General features: G+C 50.8%; 1 protein-coding gene across 1 annotated transcript in view; it reads right to left on the bottom strand.

Moving 5' to 3' along the window:
- Window positions 1–19590, bottom strand: part of CIITA (class II major histocompatibility complex transactivator) — a 60700-nt gene extending 41110 nt beyond the window's left edge. Inside the window, exon 1 of the mRNA XM_004373251.2 lies at window positions 19308–19590. Coding sequence (XP_004373308.2) covers window positions 19308–19590 — 283 coding nt within the window. The remainder of the gene's footprint in view (window positions 1–19307) is intronic.
- Window positions 19591–21860: the final 2270 nt, after the last annotated feature.

Here is a 21860-nt window from a genome sequence, read left to right as displayed (position 1 = left end):
ATCACCCTGGAATACCCTTTAAACTTGGAACTGAAACTACTCCTAGAGATCACTTATCAGCCAAATGACAGATTGGCCCATAAAATACATAATATCACCCATGAGTACTGTGCTACTCTGAATAATCATCTAAATGAAACCAAATGGTAAACTTTTACCCTAGAACAAAGAGGAGAAGGTAAGGAGGGACAGGGAACCTAGATTAGTGGAAACAGAACAACCAGAATGGAAATAATGAGAATGTTGATATATTATGAAGACTGTGGAACCAACGTCACTGAACAATATATACAGAAATTGTTAAATGAGAACGAAATTTGCTATGTAAATTTTCACTAAAAACACAATAAAATAAAAAAAGAGAGAGAGAGAGATGCCTCATGTGGACCAAAGATCATAGTATACTATGAACCAAAGTATGCAGTTAACTCACCTCTCTGCTCCAGAGGTTTAAAAGAAAACAAGAAAGGAAGCTTCATGGGGTGGGGTGTTTCTGGCTCACCAACAGGGCCTCACAGAGTCTGGCACCCAGAGATGCTCAAATGGGAGCTGTTGGTGGAATGCCTTCCACACCTGTGTTCTTGCCACCCCCTAGGCAGTCTGGAGATAAGCTGATCGGTGCCTGAGAGCCCAGGGTCCCGGGGGAGGAGATGGAACACGCAGGACTTGGAGAAGTCCTTGAAGAAGGCAGGCAAGCACCATCTGCAAAGGAGAAGGCCCCTCACCCTCTGTCCCGCCATCTGCCTGCCCAGTGTAGGCATCCCAGGAAAATGACACAGAGGACTTATGGAGACTACTGGTTCCACTCAAGACTTTCACTTCCTGGAGGGGCCTGATGAGGTCCCAAGAGACAGAGGGGAAACTGAGGAACATGGCAACACTGAGGGGCTTGTGGAACTGGAAGGCAGTTGAGGTTCTGGTCACTTCTCTTCAAGGCAGGGAGATTGGAAGGTGTGTGCATGTAAGTTAACATCACGAGGTCTCTATATAGAGTAGATAGTTGATAGCTGCCAGAGGCCCCACCACTCCTTATTGCCTTCTGCCTGGCTCTATCTCACACACTTATGACCCCTTGGGCATTGGGTTTGGAAGCCCTCTAAGGTTTCTTTATGCTCTGGCCTGCGAGAAAGATGATGGCTTGGGATGGATGGTTAAGTGGGGGCCCTGCAATGGAATTGAGACCCAGAGGAAGGTCTTTTCCTAAAGAAGGACTTGGAAGGGACTAGCCCTGAGCACTCAAACTGGTCAGTTCCACAGGGAAGGGAGCAGAAGGCTCTGGAGTTGCAGCATCTGGGGTGCTGGGTATGCCCTCTCAGCTCTGGGGCCAGCTCAGCCTGAAAGATGATGGGGAGAAGAGCTGTCTGGAGCTGTGGGACACAGAGAGTTGATCTCCACTGTGACCAGGCTGTTGCTCAACCTTGCCCTCCCCAGTTCCAGCGCCCTCCAAGAATCTTGGCATCTCCTTCATAGCTCCCCAGCCCCTGTGGGCTTGCACCAACCAGCCCATGGCAGGACAAAGGGGCCTCAGTGTAGGAAAGCTGGAAATGGAAGCAAGATTGGCTCCAATCCCCGGCCACACAGATTCTCAGAGAAATGGCTGAGTTCACAACAGTCCAGTGGGACGAGATAAACACAGGGCTGGGAGTCACAAGACCTGAGATCTGGGCCCTGCTCTGCGAGGGACAGGCTGTGTGACCCTGGGCAAGCCCCTTTCCCTTTCTGGTCCCTGGTGTCCTCATCTGTTAAACTAAAGGGTCATATCAGGGCAGTGGCTTGCAAATGAAATTTTACAAGGACCCCAAATCCCAGAACAGGTAAAGACAGAACTGTCTGGTTAAAGGGGGTTGGGGACCCAGAACCTCTCCTCCCCAAAAGGGGCTGCACAGAGTCTAGCTTAAAAACACAAGTTCAGATGACAACTTAGGTCCCTGCCCCCAGATACTCTCTGATCTGACCATTTCAACTTGTGTAGTAGATACTGTGATATGCCACCTAAATTAGCCTCTCATCCACCACCTGCTGGCGGTTCACAGCTCAACCTCTCTGGGAATTGCCTTCAGCAAAGCCAGCCACCTGAATGGGCCCTGGAAGTACAATGGTTACGTGCTTGGCTGCTAACTGCAAGATTGGCAGTTGGAACCCACTCAGTGGCTCCACGGGAGAAAGACCTGGCGATCTGCTACCATAAAGATTACAGACTAGAAAACCCTATGGGCAGTTCTACTCTGTCACATAGGGTTACTATGAGTCAGGATGGACTCGAGGGCACCTAACAACAAGAAAAGCCAACTACCTTGTCCAATGTCCCACCCTTTCTCCATGCGCAGCCCACATTAATGACTACGGTACAAAGGTACAAAGGTGTCATCTCCTTATCTCAATTTGGGATCACCCTGCAGGCTGCCCCACCTGCAGAACTCCCAAGGAATTGGCTGTGGACTTTGTTGTGACTGCCCAACTCCGGCCTCTGCCCAGTCCCTCCCCTCCACCTCCCCTGCCAAGCGCCAAGCGGTGTTGATCCTGTGAATCCTCCCAACAACCTTCCCACAGGCAAATCTCCATCTTAGAGCCTGCTTCCCAGGGAATCCAACTGAGACAGCTTGGTTTTGATTTTCTCCAAGTGGGGCCTGAGAATCATACAGAAAATCACAAAACGGGCCACAGAGGTCCCCTCTGAGACCTGGGGCAAGCCACCTATCCGCTCTGGACCCTGATGGAGGACGCTCACTTCATAGCAACCTGGAAAGTCTTGGAATCAAAAGAGGCAGCCTCAGCTTGTGCCTGTGTCTGTAAACAGCAAAGTCACTAGGGGTTGGGGCCTGGTGGCCAGGGGAGAAGGGCGCCTTCAGCCCTTATCTAGGATGCAAGTCTGGGATAAGAGCCCCTTCCCAGCGTGCCTGCCCCTCCCAGCTCCAGGAGACCTTCTCTCTGTATGTCCCAACATTCCCAGGGGCAGTTAATGGCTTACAAAGGAATCCAAGTTGCTCTTTCCTGGAAGGGAACCTGAGCCAAGAGCTGGGGTGGGGAGGGGAGTGAGGAGACTGTGTATGCAGTTAGCAAAGCCAGGCCCCCGAGCCCCAGTCCTGACCCCCAGCTCCACGTAACGCAGCAGCAGGCCCTCTGCTTGGTGCCGGAGATGATGAGATGAAGGACACACAGGTCCTGCCTGCTAGGCTCAGACAGTGGACCCTGACCGAAAGCATCCCGGGCCTCCTCGCCCCCAGCGGTTCTGACTCAGCAAGTCTGGGGCTGGGCCCAGAAATCTGCAGAGGTGGATCTAAGGTATGACACGTGCCCTGGGCACCACTTAAGAGGACGTGCGCATGCCACTGAGCAGTTTCTGTTAACCCGGTACAGCCCAGCATCCTTCCTGAAGCACAGCAGACATCCAGAGGCGTGGGGGGTGAGGGGGACAGAGGGTGGACCTGGCCTCAGGCACAAGTCCAAAGGGGTGCCAGACGAGGTGCAGAATGACATTCCGAGGCGCCGCGAATATGAAAGATGCCTGACTGAAGCGGCTGGACAAGAGGGGGGAAGGCGTTTCTGCTGATGCTTCACCGCTATCAACATCTATTCCTCTTGAAATTAGGGGGTGGGCAAACTTAGAGATTGCCCCTGGGCGGTCCTTACCCTCACTGTGCCCCTGGGAATCTGTAGTTTTAAATGAGCTGCTCCCTCCTATGCGCCCTCCCACCACACTTGCCCGGCAGTGATTCTGAGAAATAACATAGATTTAATCTCCAAGCTGGTGTGAGTTTCCACTTGCCAGGAAGACATCCCCCTTAGCTTGCGTGGCATCTCTTCAACACTGAGAGGTCTACAACCCAAGTTCCCTGCTTCTCTCCCCACCCCCACCACTGAACCTTCCAGACCCCCTACTTTTGCCAGCCTTCCACGTCTTCTCAGCTGGAAACCCCAGAATCAAACTGGACACTTCCTCTACTCTTTATTTTTCCCTTCCAAAGTCTCAGCTGCCTCCTGCTGCCCTCCCTTGATCTACGCATCCCCAGCGCCCCAAGCCTAAACTTTTACAGTAACTTCTACATCCTTTCTCTAATCTGGAGTCTCTCAAGCTTCAGTCATCTGCCACCTTTATACTTTTTTGTCATATCCGCATACCAACTATTCTATAATTTACTTTAGCATTTTCTTTACATTAAATTTTCAAAGAAATATATTTATTTTAAATGAAAACTTTCTATATTTTCTGGAATGGAGGAAAAAAACAAAACAAAACAGTATCACTTGCCATTGAAAACAAAACAATGTTATACAAATAGCATCATCTGCCCTATCACTTTGTTAAAAAGTGGCATTAGCAAGTATTTAAAACAAACAAACCCATTGCCGTGGGGTCGATTCTGACTGGAGGCGGCTGCATGTGTATCACAGATGCACTCCGTCAGGTTTTCGATGGCTGTAATCTTACAGAAGCAGATCGCCAGCCTTTCTTCTGAGGAGGCTCTGCGTGGATTTGAACTACCAACCTTTCTGTTAGTAGCTGTGGGCAAACCGTTCAAGCATTAGAGCACTGTTAACGATACTTAGACACAAAACCGGAGACTTTCTCCTTGAGCTAAGAAAATCCGTTGGGGTGGAGTCGATTCTGAGTATGACGACCCTGTAGGACACAGTAGAACTGCCTCATATGGTTTCCAAGGAGAAGCTGGTGGATTCGAACTGCCTACCTTTTGGTTAGCAACCGAGCTCTTAACGACTATGTCACCAGGGCTCCTCTTGAGCTAAGAAGACACATCAATTCTTTCCTCATGAGAACCAGTGTCAACTGATGTCTCTTTGAGAACTATCTTTGGAAACCACTTTGGAAATCTCCCTTCTGCCCATGCTTCCTCTCAGATGTTTCTAATCACATTAGAATCTACAACTGTTATTCCTCACACGTGTATTCTCTGGTGGTTTTCCAAAACGCAATCTCTGTGCGTCAGGTGATCCTCAAAAAGACACTCATATTTTACCCATTTTATAGATGAGCCTCAGAGTGCAGGAAACGGCTTGTCCAGGGTGACAGAAGGCCAGTCTGAGAGCCAAGTCTGGAAGCTTCCCTGTCCTTCATGTCACTGCCTTGACTGCCAGGGACTGTCCCAAGGCCTTGGCTTGGTGTACCAAGGGGAGGTTCTTGCATTAATTTCCAGACTCTGCCCTTCACAAGTTACCAGGCGTTGGGATCTCACAGAGTTAGTTTCAACAACTGAGGAGGGGTCCAGTCAGCACTGGGTCCCTGCCATCAGACAGACGTTGCTGCCACAGCAGCTCCCCTCTGACAAAGCTGGACCTGCTGTGCACTTTTGGAAGCTCAAACCCCCTCCCCCAGGCACTGGACTGGGCTCTCAGGAGACCTGGGTTCAAATCCTGACTTTGCCAATGGCTCGCTATGTGGCCTCAGGCAAAAACCACCCTGCGACTCAGTTTCCCCATTTGTAACATGGAGAGAGGAAAGGGATTGGCCCATATTAGTGCCTCTTAATGTATGACCTTTGGACTGCTGACATTGGTATCACCCGGAGAAGCAATTTAACCTTCAGTTTGGAGCCCCACCCCAGCCTAGCCAATGGGATCTGGGGGTGGGACCTGGGAATCTGCACACTAAACAGCCTCCCTAGGTGCTTTTCATATGCGGGAAGCCTGGGACCCCTGGCTCAGTCATCTCTGAGAACCCTTTCCACCCCACATTATGAGATTCTTGGAGCTCAGGTCCTCTTCCAGGGCAGCCTGGGGTCTGGTAAGCGGTAATTTACTGGAGTCTCCTGCCCTCTGTCTTCAGCCCCACTAGGCCCAAGAGCCAAACCAAAAACCAAACCCATTGCCATCGAGTCAATTCCAACTCATAGTCGGACCGTATAGGACAGGGTAGAACTGCCCCATAGTTTCGAAGGAGAGCCTGGTGGATTCGAACTGCCAGCCTTTATGGTTAAGCAGCCGTAGCACTTAACCACTAAACCACCAGGGTTTCCTGGCCCAAGAACAGCAAGCACCAATTTCCTAGCCCTTCTGATTGGCAAGGAGTGTTTTTTTCAGTTTGCGGAAGGGGATGGGGGGGGGACTTCCTGCCAAAGTTAGGAACTTCTGGCCCCATTGGGGATGAAGGGGCTCCTGTCCCCTCCCCTGTGTCACCTGGGATGGAAAGAAGGGCTGTGGAACTCAAGGAGGATTGTGGGCTTTTAAGGGAGTGAGTTTTTAGGGTCCCAGACAAAGCTAGCCTAGGTGACTCCAATTCTGGCATTCTGGGACACCAGGGAGACCAGCCTTCCTTTCTGAGCCCCTTATTTTCTCTCCTTAGAGAGCGAGGCTCAAAACCCCAATGTGAGGTAGAGATGCAGGTGGTCAAAAACTGCCCAGGGAAGTCCCCCATCCCCCAGGATGACCAAGGAGAGAAAAGAATTCTCCAACTGGCAGGCTGAAGGTTGGCCACACCCTCCTCCTCTCGGTAGACTGCCTATGGCCTTCCCCGCACCTGGAGGGCTCGGCAGGCACCCAGACTCCAGCGTCAGAGCGCGAATACCCAGACGCACACGATCCAGCCGTGAAACTGAGGCTCAGAGAAGGGCTGTCCAGGGTCTCCCGGAGAGGGAGGGCCCGTGTCCCCGCTCCGCGAGCCTCTGCAGGATCTAGTGCGCGCGGTCTGCGAAGGGGTTGCCCCGCGGTGCGTCTGTGCTCCGCGCACGCCGTCCGCGTCCAAGCCCTCTGCAGACGCTCCCGCTGGCTCGCGAGCCTCTCCCTCGCCTCCTCCCCTCAGCCTTATCGCTCTGGGCACTCCAGCCCAGCTCCCTTTTCCTGCGTGAAGTGTTCCAGGAATGCTGGAAACGAGGAGTTTCCCGAGTCTACACGCTACATACTCCCTCCCCACTACAGTCAGCCTTGCTGTGCGACATCGGGCAAGTTGCTGCCAGTCTCTGAGCCTCGATTCCCAGCCCGGTTGTAGGGGCTGCAGAGGGGACCTTGGTCACCTACCGCTGTTCCCTGGGCTCCCGCGCGCTGCCGGTGGCCTTTGCCTCCAGCCAGTTCTGGGACCGCGGCGAACCCTGGGCGGGCCAGTGGCCCTCTCTCACCACCTCCACCCTCCGCCCCCGCAGCGGTCCTTTTTTTCCCTTTCACTTTCTGTCTCCACGGCGTAGCTTGGGGTGGGGAGCAAGCAGGTGCCTGCGCCCTCCCGCCACTGTGCCCATCACATGCTTTCTCAGAAGCATCTTCGCTGGACCCCAACACCCCTGGGCTCTCCAAGAGGTTCCTGCGTCAGGGGAGGGTCCTAGGCCCAGAGCCAGGGCGCCTGCGAGTAGAGGGGTCCAAGCCCTGGCTTGCAGGGGAGGTAGGTCCCGCTGCTGGGTGGCTCTCGGTTTCTCTCAGCCCAACGGTGAAGGTGGCAAACCACTCCTGCAGGGCACAAGGATCTGAGACTCCATCGCTGAGCCATGGTCTCTTGGAAAGCGTTGGGAGGTGGAGAACATTCCCTAGGGACCCTGGCAGGAAGGAAACCCAGTGCCGCTCCCAGCACCACACCCCCTAGTGGCAGTGCCCATCCTCCTCCAGAGGTCCAGGATCCGTGCTCTGCTCAGGGAGATGGTGGGGAGGCCACTTTCCTTTCCCAGGCTTGGATTTCCTCATCTGGAATTTAGGGGGGTAGGTCCAGGCGACCTCTGACCTCTCCCCCTCACACCCTCCCCAGGGACCTCCTACTGCATCCAACAGCAAAAAGCAAACTTATGGTCAATCTGTGGATTCAGAGTAAGCAGCACATTTTGGGGAATTCTGAGAAAAGGGGTCTCACCTCTCTCAAATCATGCAAAATGGCCACACCAATAATACTGGCCGCTTTGGCGAAATTCGATTCCTATAATCCTCACAACCAGACCAATAAGCAACATCATGATAAAAGGAGAAAATACTGAAGTTGTCAAGGATTTCATTTTACTTGGATCCACAATTAATGCCCATGGAAGCAGCAGTCAAGAAATCAAACAATGTATTGCACTGGGCAAATCTGCTGCAAAAGACCTCTTTAAAGTGTTAAAAAGCAAAGATATCACTTCAAAGACTAAGGTGCAGCTAACCCAAGCCATGATATTTTCAATCGCCTCATATGCATGTGAAAGCTGAACAATGAGTAAAGAAGACGGAAGAAAAATTGACGGTGTTGGCGGAGAATAGTGAATATACCATGTACTGCCAGAAGAACAAACAAATCTATCTTGAAAGAAGTATAGCCAGAGTGCTCCTTAGAAGCAAAGATGATGAGACTTCATCTCACGTAATTTGGACATGTCATTAGGAGGGACCAGTCCCTGGAGAGGAAGACCCTCAACAAGATGGATTGACACAGCGGCTGCAACAATGGGCTCAAGCATAACGATTGTGAGGATGGCGCAGGACCGGGCAGTGTTTCTTCATTCTGTGGTACATAGGGTCACTGTGAGTGGGGACCGACTTGACAGCACCTAACAGCAACAACATAATGTACCAGGCACTGTGGTAAACCCTCTACCTACATTATCGCATTGATCCCTCACCATTATCCCATCATATAGTGATTCCCCTTATCCCACTTTACAGAAGAGGAAAACTGAGACTCAGAGTTCTGGTCACAAAACACAACCAGCCGACAGGGCAGCCGGGATTCAAACCTGCCATGCTGCCTTCAGAGCCTGTGTCAGATGTCTGCTCTCTCACCCTCTGCCCCCCTTGATCTCCCCATTTCTTCTTAAAGGACACCATTTAGAAACTGGGGAGGGGGCAGCATCTGCCCAGGCAACCTGCTATCCCCAGCCAGCTTGGTTTCCTTGCTTCCAGAGAATGGAGTGGTGTCTGGTGGAGGTCCCTCCCGCTGGAGCAGCCCTCAGTGTTTACCCAAAGGCAGAACGTGGCAGAGAGACGGACCTTGTGGTTGGCCGAGCCAGGCCTTGGGGAGCTAACAACACGCCCCCTGAAGGGCTGGCTTCTAGAACCCTTCAGTGCTGATAAAGCCCTCTCGCATTCCAGGTGCCTCGAGTGGAAGGAAACAGCCATCCACCTCACTTCTCCCTCCCTGCACTGCACCCCAACTCAGAGTGGTGTCTCTGTTTATCTGGGGTGGTGGGACCATCCAGACCCCACTCTAAACTGAGAAGCATTCTCAGTCCCAACTTCCTCCACCCAGCCTTCTTACCTTGGGGCTGGGACAGGTAGGACTCTCCTGCAGGGCAAGAAGCCAGGCAACGCATGGTGGGGGAACTGTAGCCAGGCAGCGGTTCAGGGCTCTGGCAGCCCCTCCAGGTGCCCTCAGCCTGCCCGGGGGTGCCTTCAGATCGGAGTCCCAATTCAGAAGCAGGCAGCCTCATCACTAGCCTCGGTCCTCACAACACCAGGAGCCCGCCAAGGGTAAGTCAGCATGCAAATGAAGCCAGCTAGGGACCAGCACGAAACTCTCTCCCTGTAAGGTGACCCGGGGCTGTCAGATTTCTTGTGTCTGATGCGCTGTAATTTTCCCCCGCTCCCTTACACCATGCCTCTGGTGTTAATTTCAGTTCCTTTTGTAGACCAAACTGGATGACCACAGAAGGTAGTGAGTTGTCTGTTAGGGGTCCTTCAACATTCTGCCTTCCTGAAATGACAGAGATCACGATGGAGCCAAACTGACACTAGCTGCCACCATCTGCCACCTTCTGCAGGATGGGGCCAGGACCACAGCCCCACAAATGCCTCAAGATGAGCACAGAGCCCCTATTGGGGACAAGCAGACTTCTTAGAGTCCACTCCCCTCCACCACCACCCCCACAAAGTGCCCTGAATTTCCCTGGACATAGTGAGTGAATCATCCATCATTTCATTCCAAGATGTTGGACTGAAATATAAAGCACACGTAAGAGTATTACCCCAGATATGGAATACTTACAGCCAGATGCTTTGGGGTGACACACAAATTTGGCATTAAATTACATTGACTGGCACAGGGAGAAAGTGAGTGACTTCTTAAGCCTCTGGCCATCCCCCTGGTGGCATCAAGGAGAAAGCGTCAGTTTGGTGCTACTGTGTCTTGAACGCCTCTCTAACGCAGGCCGTCTCCATTTAACAGAGAGCAGCCCCTCAGCCTCAGAGCCTTCAGCGGCAACAGCGTCTGGCTACAATTTAATAACACTGTTCTGCCCTCCTGCTTCATAGTTACCTTCTGTTTGTGGCATTCCTGTTCATTTACGGTAGGACCTAAACTTCCTTTGAGTAAAGAATGTGAGTGACTTGAAAAAAGCCGTCAAGTCAATGATAGTGTGGGTGGTGTGCAGAAAAGGCCAACTTTGTGAAGGTGCTACCGAAATGAATGAAGCATGGGAAGCAATGGCTGCGTGCATTTCCCACTGAAAGCGCACTAGACTGGGAGTCTGTAACGCAGGCCCAGACTCTGCTGCTGCTAACAGGTGTGTGACCTTGAACCTCACTTCCTTTGTGTGGGCCTCAGTTTCCCCATGTGTGAAATGAGGCAAATGCTGCTTGTCTTTTTATGGCGATATCTTTTTATGGTGATTATTTTGAAACAGTCACCATTTTCAGAAGTCCCCGGGGGGTGAGGGGAGGGGAATAGGCAGATAAAGGAGAAATGCCAATAGTCAATGTGAAACAAAGCTTTGTTAGGCTAACAAAATAGACATGATGAAAATTAGAAATCTCAAGAAGCCTCATTCCCCCATGACTTGGTGTCAAGAGACAGGGCTCCCTGGTTGCTCAGCTGTCCTCAAGCCTCATACAGGGCCCCTTCCTGACCTCAGGGGCAGCCAGCTCAGATGCACCCCACCCCCCACCCTGGCCAGGGCAGTTCTGAGTCAGCTTCTTGTCAGGACAGAGCTTGGAGCCAGAGTCAGCTAGGCCTGGGTGCACCTACCTGGGCGTCACCATCATCTCTCACCTGGTGGCAGCAGCAGCCCTGACTTCCTCCCGCCCTCTCCCCCAACAAGCTCTGAATCTGATCACACTTGTGTCAGCGCAGAAGATTTCTGAGCTGGGCAGTGACATGCACCAGCCTGTGTGTGGCCCACGGCATACAGCTGGGAGCTGAGGAGGGTCTCCGCTTCAGCGGAGGCAGTGGGATGGGGAGAGGGGTACAGGATGGTGCAGAAGCAGCCTCAGGGTCAGAATGAATGGGGGCCAGGGCGGGCAGGATTCCTCCCTATTAATGCATCCCGGATTCCTGCTCACCTTCCTCTTAGGAACCCCAAGAGGTGGCAGCCATTCTCCTGAGCTGAGGTCTGCTTTGGATAAAGTCACTTCTCTCCTGACGAAGCCAGCCTTGCCCTGGGATCTGAATTCTTGGTCTCAAGTCAGGGTCTAGAATGACAAAGCCCTCTCACAACCATGGGAACATCATTAAAGTTGCCCTTTCTGGGTCATGGAAGCTCCACAGACAATCCAAACTCCCTGAGGAACCGAATTACTGGGCTGGGGGCTGTGGGTACCATGGTCTCGGGGAACATCTAGCTCAATTGGCATAACATAGTTTATAAAGAAAATGTTCTGCATTCTACTTTGATGAGTAGTGTCTGGGGTCTTAAAAGCTTGTGAGCGGCCATCTAAGATACTCCACTGATTCCACCCCATCTAGAGCAAGGAAAAATGAAGAAAACCAAAGACACAAGGGAAAGGTTAGTCCAAAGGACTAATGGGCCACAACTATTACAGCCTCCACCAGACTGAGTCCAGCACAACTAGATGGTTCCCGGCTACCACCACTGACTGCTCTGACAGGAATCACAATAGAGGATCCCAGACAGAGCAGGAGAAAAATGTAGAACAAAATTCTAACTCACAAAAAAAATCAGACTTACTGGTCTGACAGAGACTGGAGAAACTCTGAGAGTATGGACCCTGGACATGGACACCCTTTTAACTCAGTATTGAAGTCACTCCTGAGGTTAACCCTTCACCCAGAAATTAGACAGGCCCATAAAACAAAACAAGACTAAATGGGCACACCAGCCCAGGGGCAAGGATGAAACGGCAGGAGGGGAGAGGGAAGCTGGTAATAGGGAACCCAAGGTTGAGAAGGGGAGAGTGTTGACATGTCATAGGGTTGGCAACCAATGTCACAAAAACTATTGTTTAATGAGAAACTAGTTTGCTCTGTAAGCCTTCATCTAAAGTTCAATTAAAAAAAAAAAAAGTTGCTCTTTCTGGGGTCCCCTGCCAAGTCCCAGAGACGGGAGATGGGAAGGAATTTGATCTTGCAAGTAAAGATTAGCATCCTAGAAAACTTGCTGTTCCTTGCTGCAGTCTCTCCCAAAACAGACCTTCCTCGGTCCTACCTGTGAACCTTTGCGCAGCTGGGCCTCTCCCAGGACCTCTCTGCCTTCTCCCTGTTGGTCCATATTTTAGCCATCCTTCAGGACCCAAGTTCTTGCCCTCATCACCCTTCCAGTTACCAATAATCTTCTGCTTTATTCAATTTTATAAAACTGGTTGCCGCATATTTGGCAATAAATCATAAACTTATTTCATAAGTATAGCTCCTGTTGCCTCTGACTAGACCACAAAATTGTTAATGTCTGGACCAGGTCTTTATCTTCTTGTACGCCCCCTTCCCAATGCCTAGCACGGAGCTGAGCCTTTCAAAGACGGGTTGAGTGAATGGATGGAGTTTGGTTACGAATGATCAAAGCAGCCTCAAGTTCCAAACGGACTGACAGTCCTCCCTTATTAGGTTGTAAATGCCTGTCTTATGTTTATGTGTGACCACCATAATCCCTGTTGTTGTTGTTGTCAGCTGCCCCCAAGTCGACCCCCGACTCATGGTGACCCCACACACAACAGAACAAAATGCTGCCCAGTCCTGTGCCATCCCATGATCGGTTGCGGATCCATAGTTTTCATTGGCTGATTTCCAGAAGTAGATCACCAGGCCTTTCTTCCTAGTCTGTCTTAGTCCGAAAGCTCCACTGAAACCTGTTCAGCATCATAGCAATGTGCAAGCCTCCACTGAGAGATGGGCAGTAGCTGCGCATGTAGTGCGCTGGCCAGGAATCTAACCCGGGTCTCCCACATGGAAGGCAAGAATTCTACCACTTAACCACCAATGTCCCCCACCATAATCCCTAAGCCTGTTGCTGTCGAGTCAATCCCGACTCATAGTGACCCTACAGGTCAGAGTAGAGCTGCCCCATAGGGTTTCCAAGGCTGTAATCTTTATAGAAGGAGCCCTGGTGGCACAGTGGTTAAAGCGATGGACTGCTAAGCGAAAGGTTGGCAGTTCGAAACCACCAGTGGCTCCGTGGGAGAAAGATGTGGTAGTCTGCTTCCACAGAGATTTACAGCCTTGGAAACCCTATGGGGTTGCTATGAGTCGGAATCAACTTGACAGCAGTAGGTTTAGTTTTTTTTTTTTTTGGAATCTTTACGGAAGCAGATTGCCACCTTTCTCCTGCAGGGCGGCTAGTGAATTCAAATCACTGACGTTTCAGTTAGCAGCCGAGCGCTTAATCACTGTACCACCAGGGTTCCCCATAATTATTTAGCACTAGCAGGTCCTAAATAAATGATTATGGAGGGAAGAAGGGAGGTAAGAAAGGAAGGACAAGGGGTCGGTAAATAGAGAAGTAGGTGAGTAGATAAAATGAAACTGGTATGTATCCAAATTCGGTAGGTATGTAGAAAAGTGTGTGAGAAAATAGGCCTACTGGTAGGTAGATACTGGTAGGTAAGTTTTCTAGGCTGTAATCTTTATGGAAACAGATCACCAGGTCTTTTCTCCTTCGGAGCCCCTGGGTAGGTTTGAACCACCAACCTTTCACAGTTAGCAGCTGAGCACTTAACCATCACACTACCAGGGCTCCTTGATAAACTGATAAATAGATGTAATTAGATTGGCAGATGTGCAGGCGGGTGGGTAGATCAGGTAGGTTTGAGGGCAGGTAGGTAGGTGGATGGGCTGGTGGCTGGACAGACACGTAGATGGTAGGTAAGGAGCCAGGTGAGCTGCTCAAGGTAACAGAAAACAGAGACCACCCCTGGTTCTACCAGGTATCAGGCTTGGTGCCCAACCAAGTGTGGTCAGCCGGGGGAAACCCATGGAGAAGTGTCAACTTCCGGGTGCAGGTGCTTCTCCTTCTGCGGCTCCTGGGGGTGAAGGAGAGGTGGGTCTGAGCTCGCTGAGAAGCAGCCCAAGGACAATGGCCCTCCTCGCTGACACCTCTCCAAGAGGCAAAGGAGGTTCCCCAGACCCCAACAGGAGTGGTTCTTGGGAGAGGAAGCCTGAAGGGAGGGCGCTCCGCCACAGGCCTCTTTCTCAGTCCCGCCCTGCCTTCCCTCACCCTAAGGGCCAAAGGGGAAGGAAGCTGGAGGCAGAGAGCTCAGGGGCCTGTGGCGTGTCCCCGCCTTTCCAGGAAATCAGGCAACATCCTAGATGGAGCCTTTGTTCTGTGGTTCCTAGAACTGAGTCCTCTCAGGCAAAATCATCACATAGCAAAAATGGAAACAACAGAAATAAGAAGTGAAGTAGAGCAAATGAAACAATAAGAGACGAAGACAACGTGGTTCCTGCTGCTGTGGCCGGCAAGGAGCCTGCCTTTCCCAAAGATGCCCCATAAATGCCTCCTCCTCTGGGACGTGGCAAGGGACGCCAGAAAGGGCAACTTTAACGATGTCCCCACAGTTTCAAGAGGACTTTGTCATGCTAGACCCTGACCTGAGACAAGGAATTCAGATCCCAGGGCAAGGCTGGCTTCATCAACTATAAAACCAGGGCAGGGATGTCCCTCAGCCTCTGAGAAAGCATGCAAAAAAGGCACGGTCAGGCCCCATGTCCCATTCACAGACCCAAGGCTGCTGCTGTTCCATCCTCAGCCCTGCCCTCCTCCCATTCACAAAGGGCCGGTGGTGGCCTCAGATGCCAGCTGAGCGGCTGCTGAGTGAGAACCCGCTCTCCTGCCCTGCATGCATGTGCCCTATGTGGGATGATGTCACTGAATCCTCATCACAGTGACTCTGGGTACTATTACTGCTCCCATTTTACAGATAAGGAAGCTAGGGCCCAGAGACATGATCAGAGTCCTACCCCTTGGAATGGAGAAGCCAGGACTGTCACTCAGGCATTCTGAGGGCACAGCCCATGAGCTTAAACCAAAGTGTCCACCTGAGGGCAGAGGCCACACTGGCGCATTTCTTGGGTGTGCACAGCACCTGAGCACCCACCACCACAGTTTGCATGGAGCTGGTGTCCAGGTACTGTTTAGGGCCCCCAATGAGGCTGCAGACATGACTGTTTTCTCAGCACCCTGGATCTGTGATTTATGTTCCCCTTGCCTGATTCTTCCTGCTGTGTCCGCAACACACCAAGAGCTGTCTGATGGTTATTCAGTGCCTATACCACACGGGCCACTGCCCTGGAGTTTCCCAGCTGCCATTTCATTTAACCCTATAGCCCTAGGAGGTTTATGTCATCACCCCCATAGTACAGATGAAGAAACTAAGGTTCAGAGTGGCTGAGTCAGGTGCCCAAGGTCACATGGTTTGTAAGAGCCAAGGCTGTCCAGCAGGGCGGATAATCCAATAAGCAAGGTAAGCATGATGCTTACCTTGCTTTCTAGATCATCTGTAGTGAACAATTTCACATTTTTTCACCACATCAAAGATTCTGCTTCTAGGTATGGCTGGCATCTGTCTCTTTCCCAACCCCACAGCATATTCCTACAGAATCAAAGCCTCTTTTCAAATGTACAGTCCTTGACAGGGGCAGATTACCCAGTAAGCAAGGTAAGCACAGACTTACTTGTGCTTACTTACTAATCTGTAGTGCACAATTTCATGTATGTTTGTGAAACTGCATACAGATTAGTAAGTAAGCACAAGTAAGTCTGTGCTTACGTTGCTTACTGGGCAATCTGACCCTGCTGTCCAGTTTCCAGCCTGGTTCCTCTCCCATCACCGCCCATCCTAACTCTCCCTTCTCTGGCCTTTACTGTCTTTCCAGGCATTGTTACCCACTGTCCACTGAAGACCGCCCAAATGTTTGCTTTGGCTCCCAGTGAGACTGCTGAGCTCCTTCAGGACAACGACCTTGACTCTCAGGCCGCCTCCTCCCCGACCCCAACCTTGCCTGGGCTTGGTGCACATGTGCTGTCTGGGTGGCACAGAGTCCAACCCCCAAGGTCACATCCCCAGAGGTAGGTTTTCTGCACAGATGGGCCTGAGGCGCTGCAGTATCTGAAGATGCCTTCTGATTCATCAGGGTAGTTTCAGTTTGAAGAGTGTCAACCTGTTTTGGGCAGATTTACGGTATCCCCTTGGGTTGTTTAGAAGAGGCAGTTGAGCAGAAAGTACTGCAATGGATGTGGACTCATGAGACTCGTAGCCTTTACCATGCAACCAGAGGCAAACCACTTAGCCCCTCTGTGCCTGAGTTTCCTCATTTTTAAAGTGGGAATAATGGTAGTACCTGATTCATCCTTTCACCCATCTACCTATCCATCCATCCTCCCTCCCCCCATCCCTTGCATTCACCCCTCCATCCATCCATCCATCCCTCTCATCCATTCATCCATCCATCCTCCACCCCACTGTCATCCATTGATCCATGTAGCCTCCCACCCTCCCACTCATCCCTCTGTTGGTCCATCCTCCTCTTCTCCTTCCCATCCATCCCTCTCATCCATTCATCCATCCATCCTCCACCCCACTGTCATCCATTCATCCATCTATCCTCCACCCCACTGTCATTCATTCATCCATGTAGCCTCCCACCCTCCCACTCATCCCTCTATTGGTCCATCCTCCTCTTCTCCGTCCCATCCATCCACCCACCCACCCATCCATCCATCCATCCATTCAACACTGAACGAATACTTATTGCACACTTACCATGTGCAGGCACTGTGCTAGGCATTTGGGATGCATCCATGATAAAAACATAGATCCCTGCCCTCATGGAGCCTACTTTCCAGTGGGAGAGTCAGTCATAAAACAATAAACATAATACAAAAGTAAAATATACAGAAGGTGGGGGAAAAAAGCAGATCTGAGTGAGGGGCTCAGAGTATGGAGATGGAGTTGCAATTCGAAATGGGATGGTCAGGGTGGGGCTAGCTGGGAAGGTGGCATTTGAGCAAGAGCTGAAGGAGGTGAGAGTTGGCCAGGAGGATATCTGGGGAGGCGCCCTCTAGGAGGTGGGAACAGTATGTGCAGAGCCCCTGAGGCAGGGGAGCATTCAGACATGTCTGAGGAGCAGGGAGGAGGTGGCGTGTTGGGAGTAGAGAACCAGGCAGAGAGAAACAAGAGATGGGGCACAGCGGTCATGAGGTCAGATCATGAAGTGCCTTGTGGGCCATTTTCCAGAGTTAGCTTTTCCTCTGGGTGAAATGGGGAGCTGGTACAGGGTTTTGAACAGCGGAGGACCAAGATCATTGGAGGATTGGTGGGAGGATAACAAAACCCCTATGAGGATGATTTCCTTTCCTGAACTCCCCACTGAAGCTAAAGCCAGGGCCCTTTATTTACAAGCCACATAATTCTGTTTCTCACCCTCTGGAGCCTAGAGGCATCATCGACTGAGGCTGCTCCTTCCCTCTGGCCCCCTAGAAGCCTGCCCAGCTGTCCTCGGTCCAGCCATGCAGCCCTGGAGCGCAGGAAGAGGGAGCAGGGGAAGAAGCCATAGTCCCAGCTCCCTGAGGACCATGCCACCTGGGTACAGTTCCACTTTCTGGAGTCACATGGGATGGGAAATAAAAACATTACATCCCCAGGGAGGAAACAGAGCTAAATAACAGGAACTACCACTTGCAGAGAGAGGAGGGAGGGAGAGGCCGATGTATCAGGAGGTAGCCCTGCAAAGGAGTATCCACATGGAGGGGCTCAGGAAGAGAGGTGGGCTCTGACCTCCTCCCCACCCCCACCCAGGTAGGCATCTGCACCCCCATTGAGACCACACTCACTGCTTGCACTTCCATTAACAAGCTGGGGAAGATCATTCCAGGTGGTAAAGATGCCTCTTCCCCCTCCCCTAGGTGTCTTTTAGGAGTGGGAGAGTGAAAGGTACATTCAAGAGACCAATGGCAACCATCTGGGTGAGGCCAGGTTGAGGATAAGAGCTTGTCTCCTTTGAAATCCAGCCTCCACCACTTCCCTCCTGGGGGACATGTCTCTGTTTTCTTCTTCAGGTGTTAAATGAGGATGGAGATCATAAAAGGTCTCGCCTTACAGGGTCCATGTGAGGACTAAATAAGATGGACAGGACTGTGCTTAGCTCTGTGCCTGACATAACAAACTGTCAAAAAACATTAACCATTGTTATGGTCTCAATCTCCAAGTTACTCTGAAATCATAATGGGACCAAGCAGGCCTAGAAGGTATGATCCTAAGTCAAACAACTGGAAAGGTATCGAAGAATTTGCATAGAGAATGAGACAGAACAAACAAGAGTCTTTAGGAAGCCCGTGGTTTGCAACAAAGTGAGAACCTCTCTGTAACCGGAAGGACCTACGACGGGTTAGCGGCTGAGAAGATGGACAGCAACAAAGGGGCCTTCGTAGGTTTACTTTTCTGATGTAAGACACATATCATCCATATTCTTTAAAAATAAGACACTCTTTCCCTCTGAGCTGGTTCCTAATCTTTTTCTCTCTTCCTCTCTCTCCCTCCCTTCCTTCTCCCATCTGTCTCTGTCTCTTTCTATGTCTGTTCCTCCCTTCCTTTCTCTCCCTCTGCTTCTATCTCTCAGTGACAAAACACATGCACACATACTCATGCACATACAAGTACACACATGCATACATGTGTGCCCATGTGAGCACACACATTCACACATGCACACACGAGCACACGCACGTGCGCACACACACACACACGCACGCACACACACATACACGGTGCCCTCTGCTCTGCAGCTCTCTGTCTGGCTCCTCCTCTCCAGGCCCCCATTCCTCCACTTTGACCCACACTGACTGTGCCTGCATCCATCTCCCTGCTCGACCAGTGAGCCTCTTAAAGGCAGGGCCCACCAGCCCATCTTGCACCCTCTGAGCTTAGCACAGTGCCTGGCGTATTGCAAGGCATCAGAAAGTGACCTGAGCAGGCACTAAGCCTTACGCCCGCAGAACGTTATTCCTTTAAGCAGTGTAGGAAGCACGCTGGCTACCTCCAGCACACCCAGCATCAGACACGGGTTTCTCCAAGCGCTCTCTGCTCCTGCCAGCTCAACCAGAGCTTCCTGTTCTGATTCCTGTCCAGGCCTGTCTTCCCATCTTGGGACAGGGATGATCACCTGACTTTCCTTTCAGAGAGGAGGGAAAATCTTAGATTGCCTAGAACCAGCCATTTTTCCCTGAGCAAAGGGGATGCCAACTTACCACCATGGCCCCTATGGCTGGGGACCCTCTCGGCTGCCGGAGCATGCAACCCATGCCAGGACCACCCTAGGTGAGCCAAGTCTGTGTCGCCTTTCTCCAGCAGGGTCAAGGAGATCTTCCTGGCCAGAGCCTCGCCATCAGGCTCATGGAGGAGGGCCTGGTGGTACTCCCTGGAGAGGAACTCTGCTTCCAGCAGGTTGTCCAGGAAGGCCTGCACCTGGCTGGGCAGCTGGCAGGAGAGCAGCATCCGGACCCGAGTCAGGATGGTCTGGAAGTGGTTCATGGCAGTACTCGGAGGCAGGGCAGCTGCCCCGGGCCAGAGCCTGGGATCTCTGCTCACCCAGCCAGCAGCATCCAAAACATGAAGTGAAAAACAGGATGAGGGAACCTCTGCAGTTTATTCCTGCTTAGGAAGATTTCCTCATTTGGGTTACAGGCTGGGGTGCCTGATGAACGGACGGAAATGGGTTCTCGTGTGAATCAGACCCCTTGGATCTTCCTTGGGTACCACCTGTGTGCCTGCACTGCAGAAGCCCACGAGAACCCCACAGTCTGTCCATTCCATTCCAGCCAATCCAGTCCTTACTAAGAGGAAGGGGCCTTACCTCTGCTGAGGACCCAAGATGTGCTGGACCTTTGTAGATGTTTCATCATACGGGAAGAAGGCACCAGGGCACAGAGATTAAGCAGGTAGGCTTGGACCTAATCTGCCTAGGTTCAAATCTCAGATCCAGCACTTGCTAGGTATGTGACCTTAAGCAAGTTACTGAACCTCTTTTAGCCTTCATTTTTCCATCTGCAAAAGTGGAATGATAATAACAGTACTTACCTCATAGGGTTGTTGTAAGGATTAAATGAGATAACATACATAAACATGATAAATGTTCAATAAATATGAGACATTGTTATAATTTTATTGATTAATCATCCAACAGCTGTATGACCTTGGGCTTAACCTCATTAAGCCGCAGTCTCCTCTTCTGCAAAATCCCCCAATACAAAAGCAATTTCAGTGAGTTGCCATGAGGATTAAAAGAGATAAGGCATGTAAAGGGCTTAGCAGTAGACCTGGTAAGCACTTAATCAACATTCACTTTATTAATATTATCCCCAATTTACTAATGAACAAAACAGAGGCTTTGACTAGGACCAGTCTGTTTTAGGATTCTACCCTAAAAACCCCCAACCTTATTTTATCTATCATAGCTGATTGCTCTACCTGCCCTTTCCAGAACACACCATGACCTTGTTTCCTCCCCTGACCTTAGCTTTGCCATCTCTCAGATGGGACCATTTGCATTGTTCATTTAAATGAGCCAAAGAAGGACTTCTACTTCCAATATGGCTGAGTAGCTCATTCAACCAACCTTCCCACAGAGGACAGCTATAAACTCTGGGGAAAATATCGAAAACAACTACCTGAAAGCACTGGAGAGTGATCAGAGCCTGCGGATCCTGGAGGGGAGTCAACGCTTGGAAGACGAGAATGTCACTGTTGAATTTCCCAGTTCACGAGTTTTGCCTGAGGACAGGTCCTGTCATTGCCATGCAGGGTGGCAAAACTCTGGCAGAAAATACACAGGCTTACTGTCCTGAATAACCAGAGGAGAGAGTCTGGGGCAACAACAGCCACTGGAATGGGGAAGTACAAGCCCCATAAAGGAGAGAGGTAGAGAGTTGTTGTTAGTTGCCATCAAGTTGATTCTGACTCATGGTGACTTCGTGTGTACACAGTAGAACTGCTCCATAGGGTTTTCAACACTGTGACCTTTAGGAAGCAGATCACTAGGCCTATCTTCCAAGATGGCTCTGGGTAGGTTCAAACCACCAACCTTTCATCTAGCAGTTAACTGTTTGCAACATCCACCAACTCCTTGAGGTAGGGAAGGGTAGTCCCAAATTCTGTGTATCAATTGCCCAAATCCCTGGCTGACCTCTGAACATGCATTCACACATGGGGCAGACTCCAGGCAGTTCAGCTAAGGCTAAAAGAACCAAACTGACATTTGAGCTGCTGGCTATTATGGGGAGGAAGGGGAACTTTGAAATCTGATTCCAACAAAGTTAAGTGCCTGATTTAAAAAAAAAAATTTAACACTGTGTTCAGAGGATTATAATAGAATACAGAGTGTCTACAACACACCATTCACAGTACCCAGTACACAATCCAAAATTACTTGAATATGAAGACAAAGGTAAAAGGGATCCATTCTCAAAAGAAAAAGGCAATCAATAGAAACTGATCCCAAGATAACCCCATGTCTTAAAAGCTAGCAAGCGGCCATCTAGGATGCATCAATTGGTCCCAACCACCTGGAGTAAATGAGAATGAAGAACACCAAAGACATAAGGAAAGTATTAGCCCAAGACACAGAAAGGGCCACATAAACCAGAGACTTCATCAGCCTGAGACTAGAAGAACTAGATGGTGCCTGGCTACCACCAATGACTGGCCCTGACAGGGGACACAACAGAGAGTCCCTGATGAAGCAGGAGAAAGGTGGGGTGCAGAACTCAAATTCTAGTAAAAAGACCAGACTTAATGGTCTGAGA

This window comes from Trichechus manatus, unplaced genomic scaffold, assembly GCF_000243295.1.
Source record: "Trichechus manatus latirostris isolate Lorelei unplaced genomic scaffold, TriManLat1.0 scaffold00024, whole genome shotgun sequence".
In the NCBI taxonomy this organism is placed as follows: Eukaryota; Metazoa; Chordata; class Mammalia; order Sirenia; family Trichechidae; genus Trichechus; species Trichechus manatus.
Note: the sequence above shows the minus strand (reverse complement) of the source record. Positions and strands in the feature narration are given on the sequence as shown.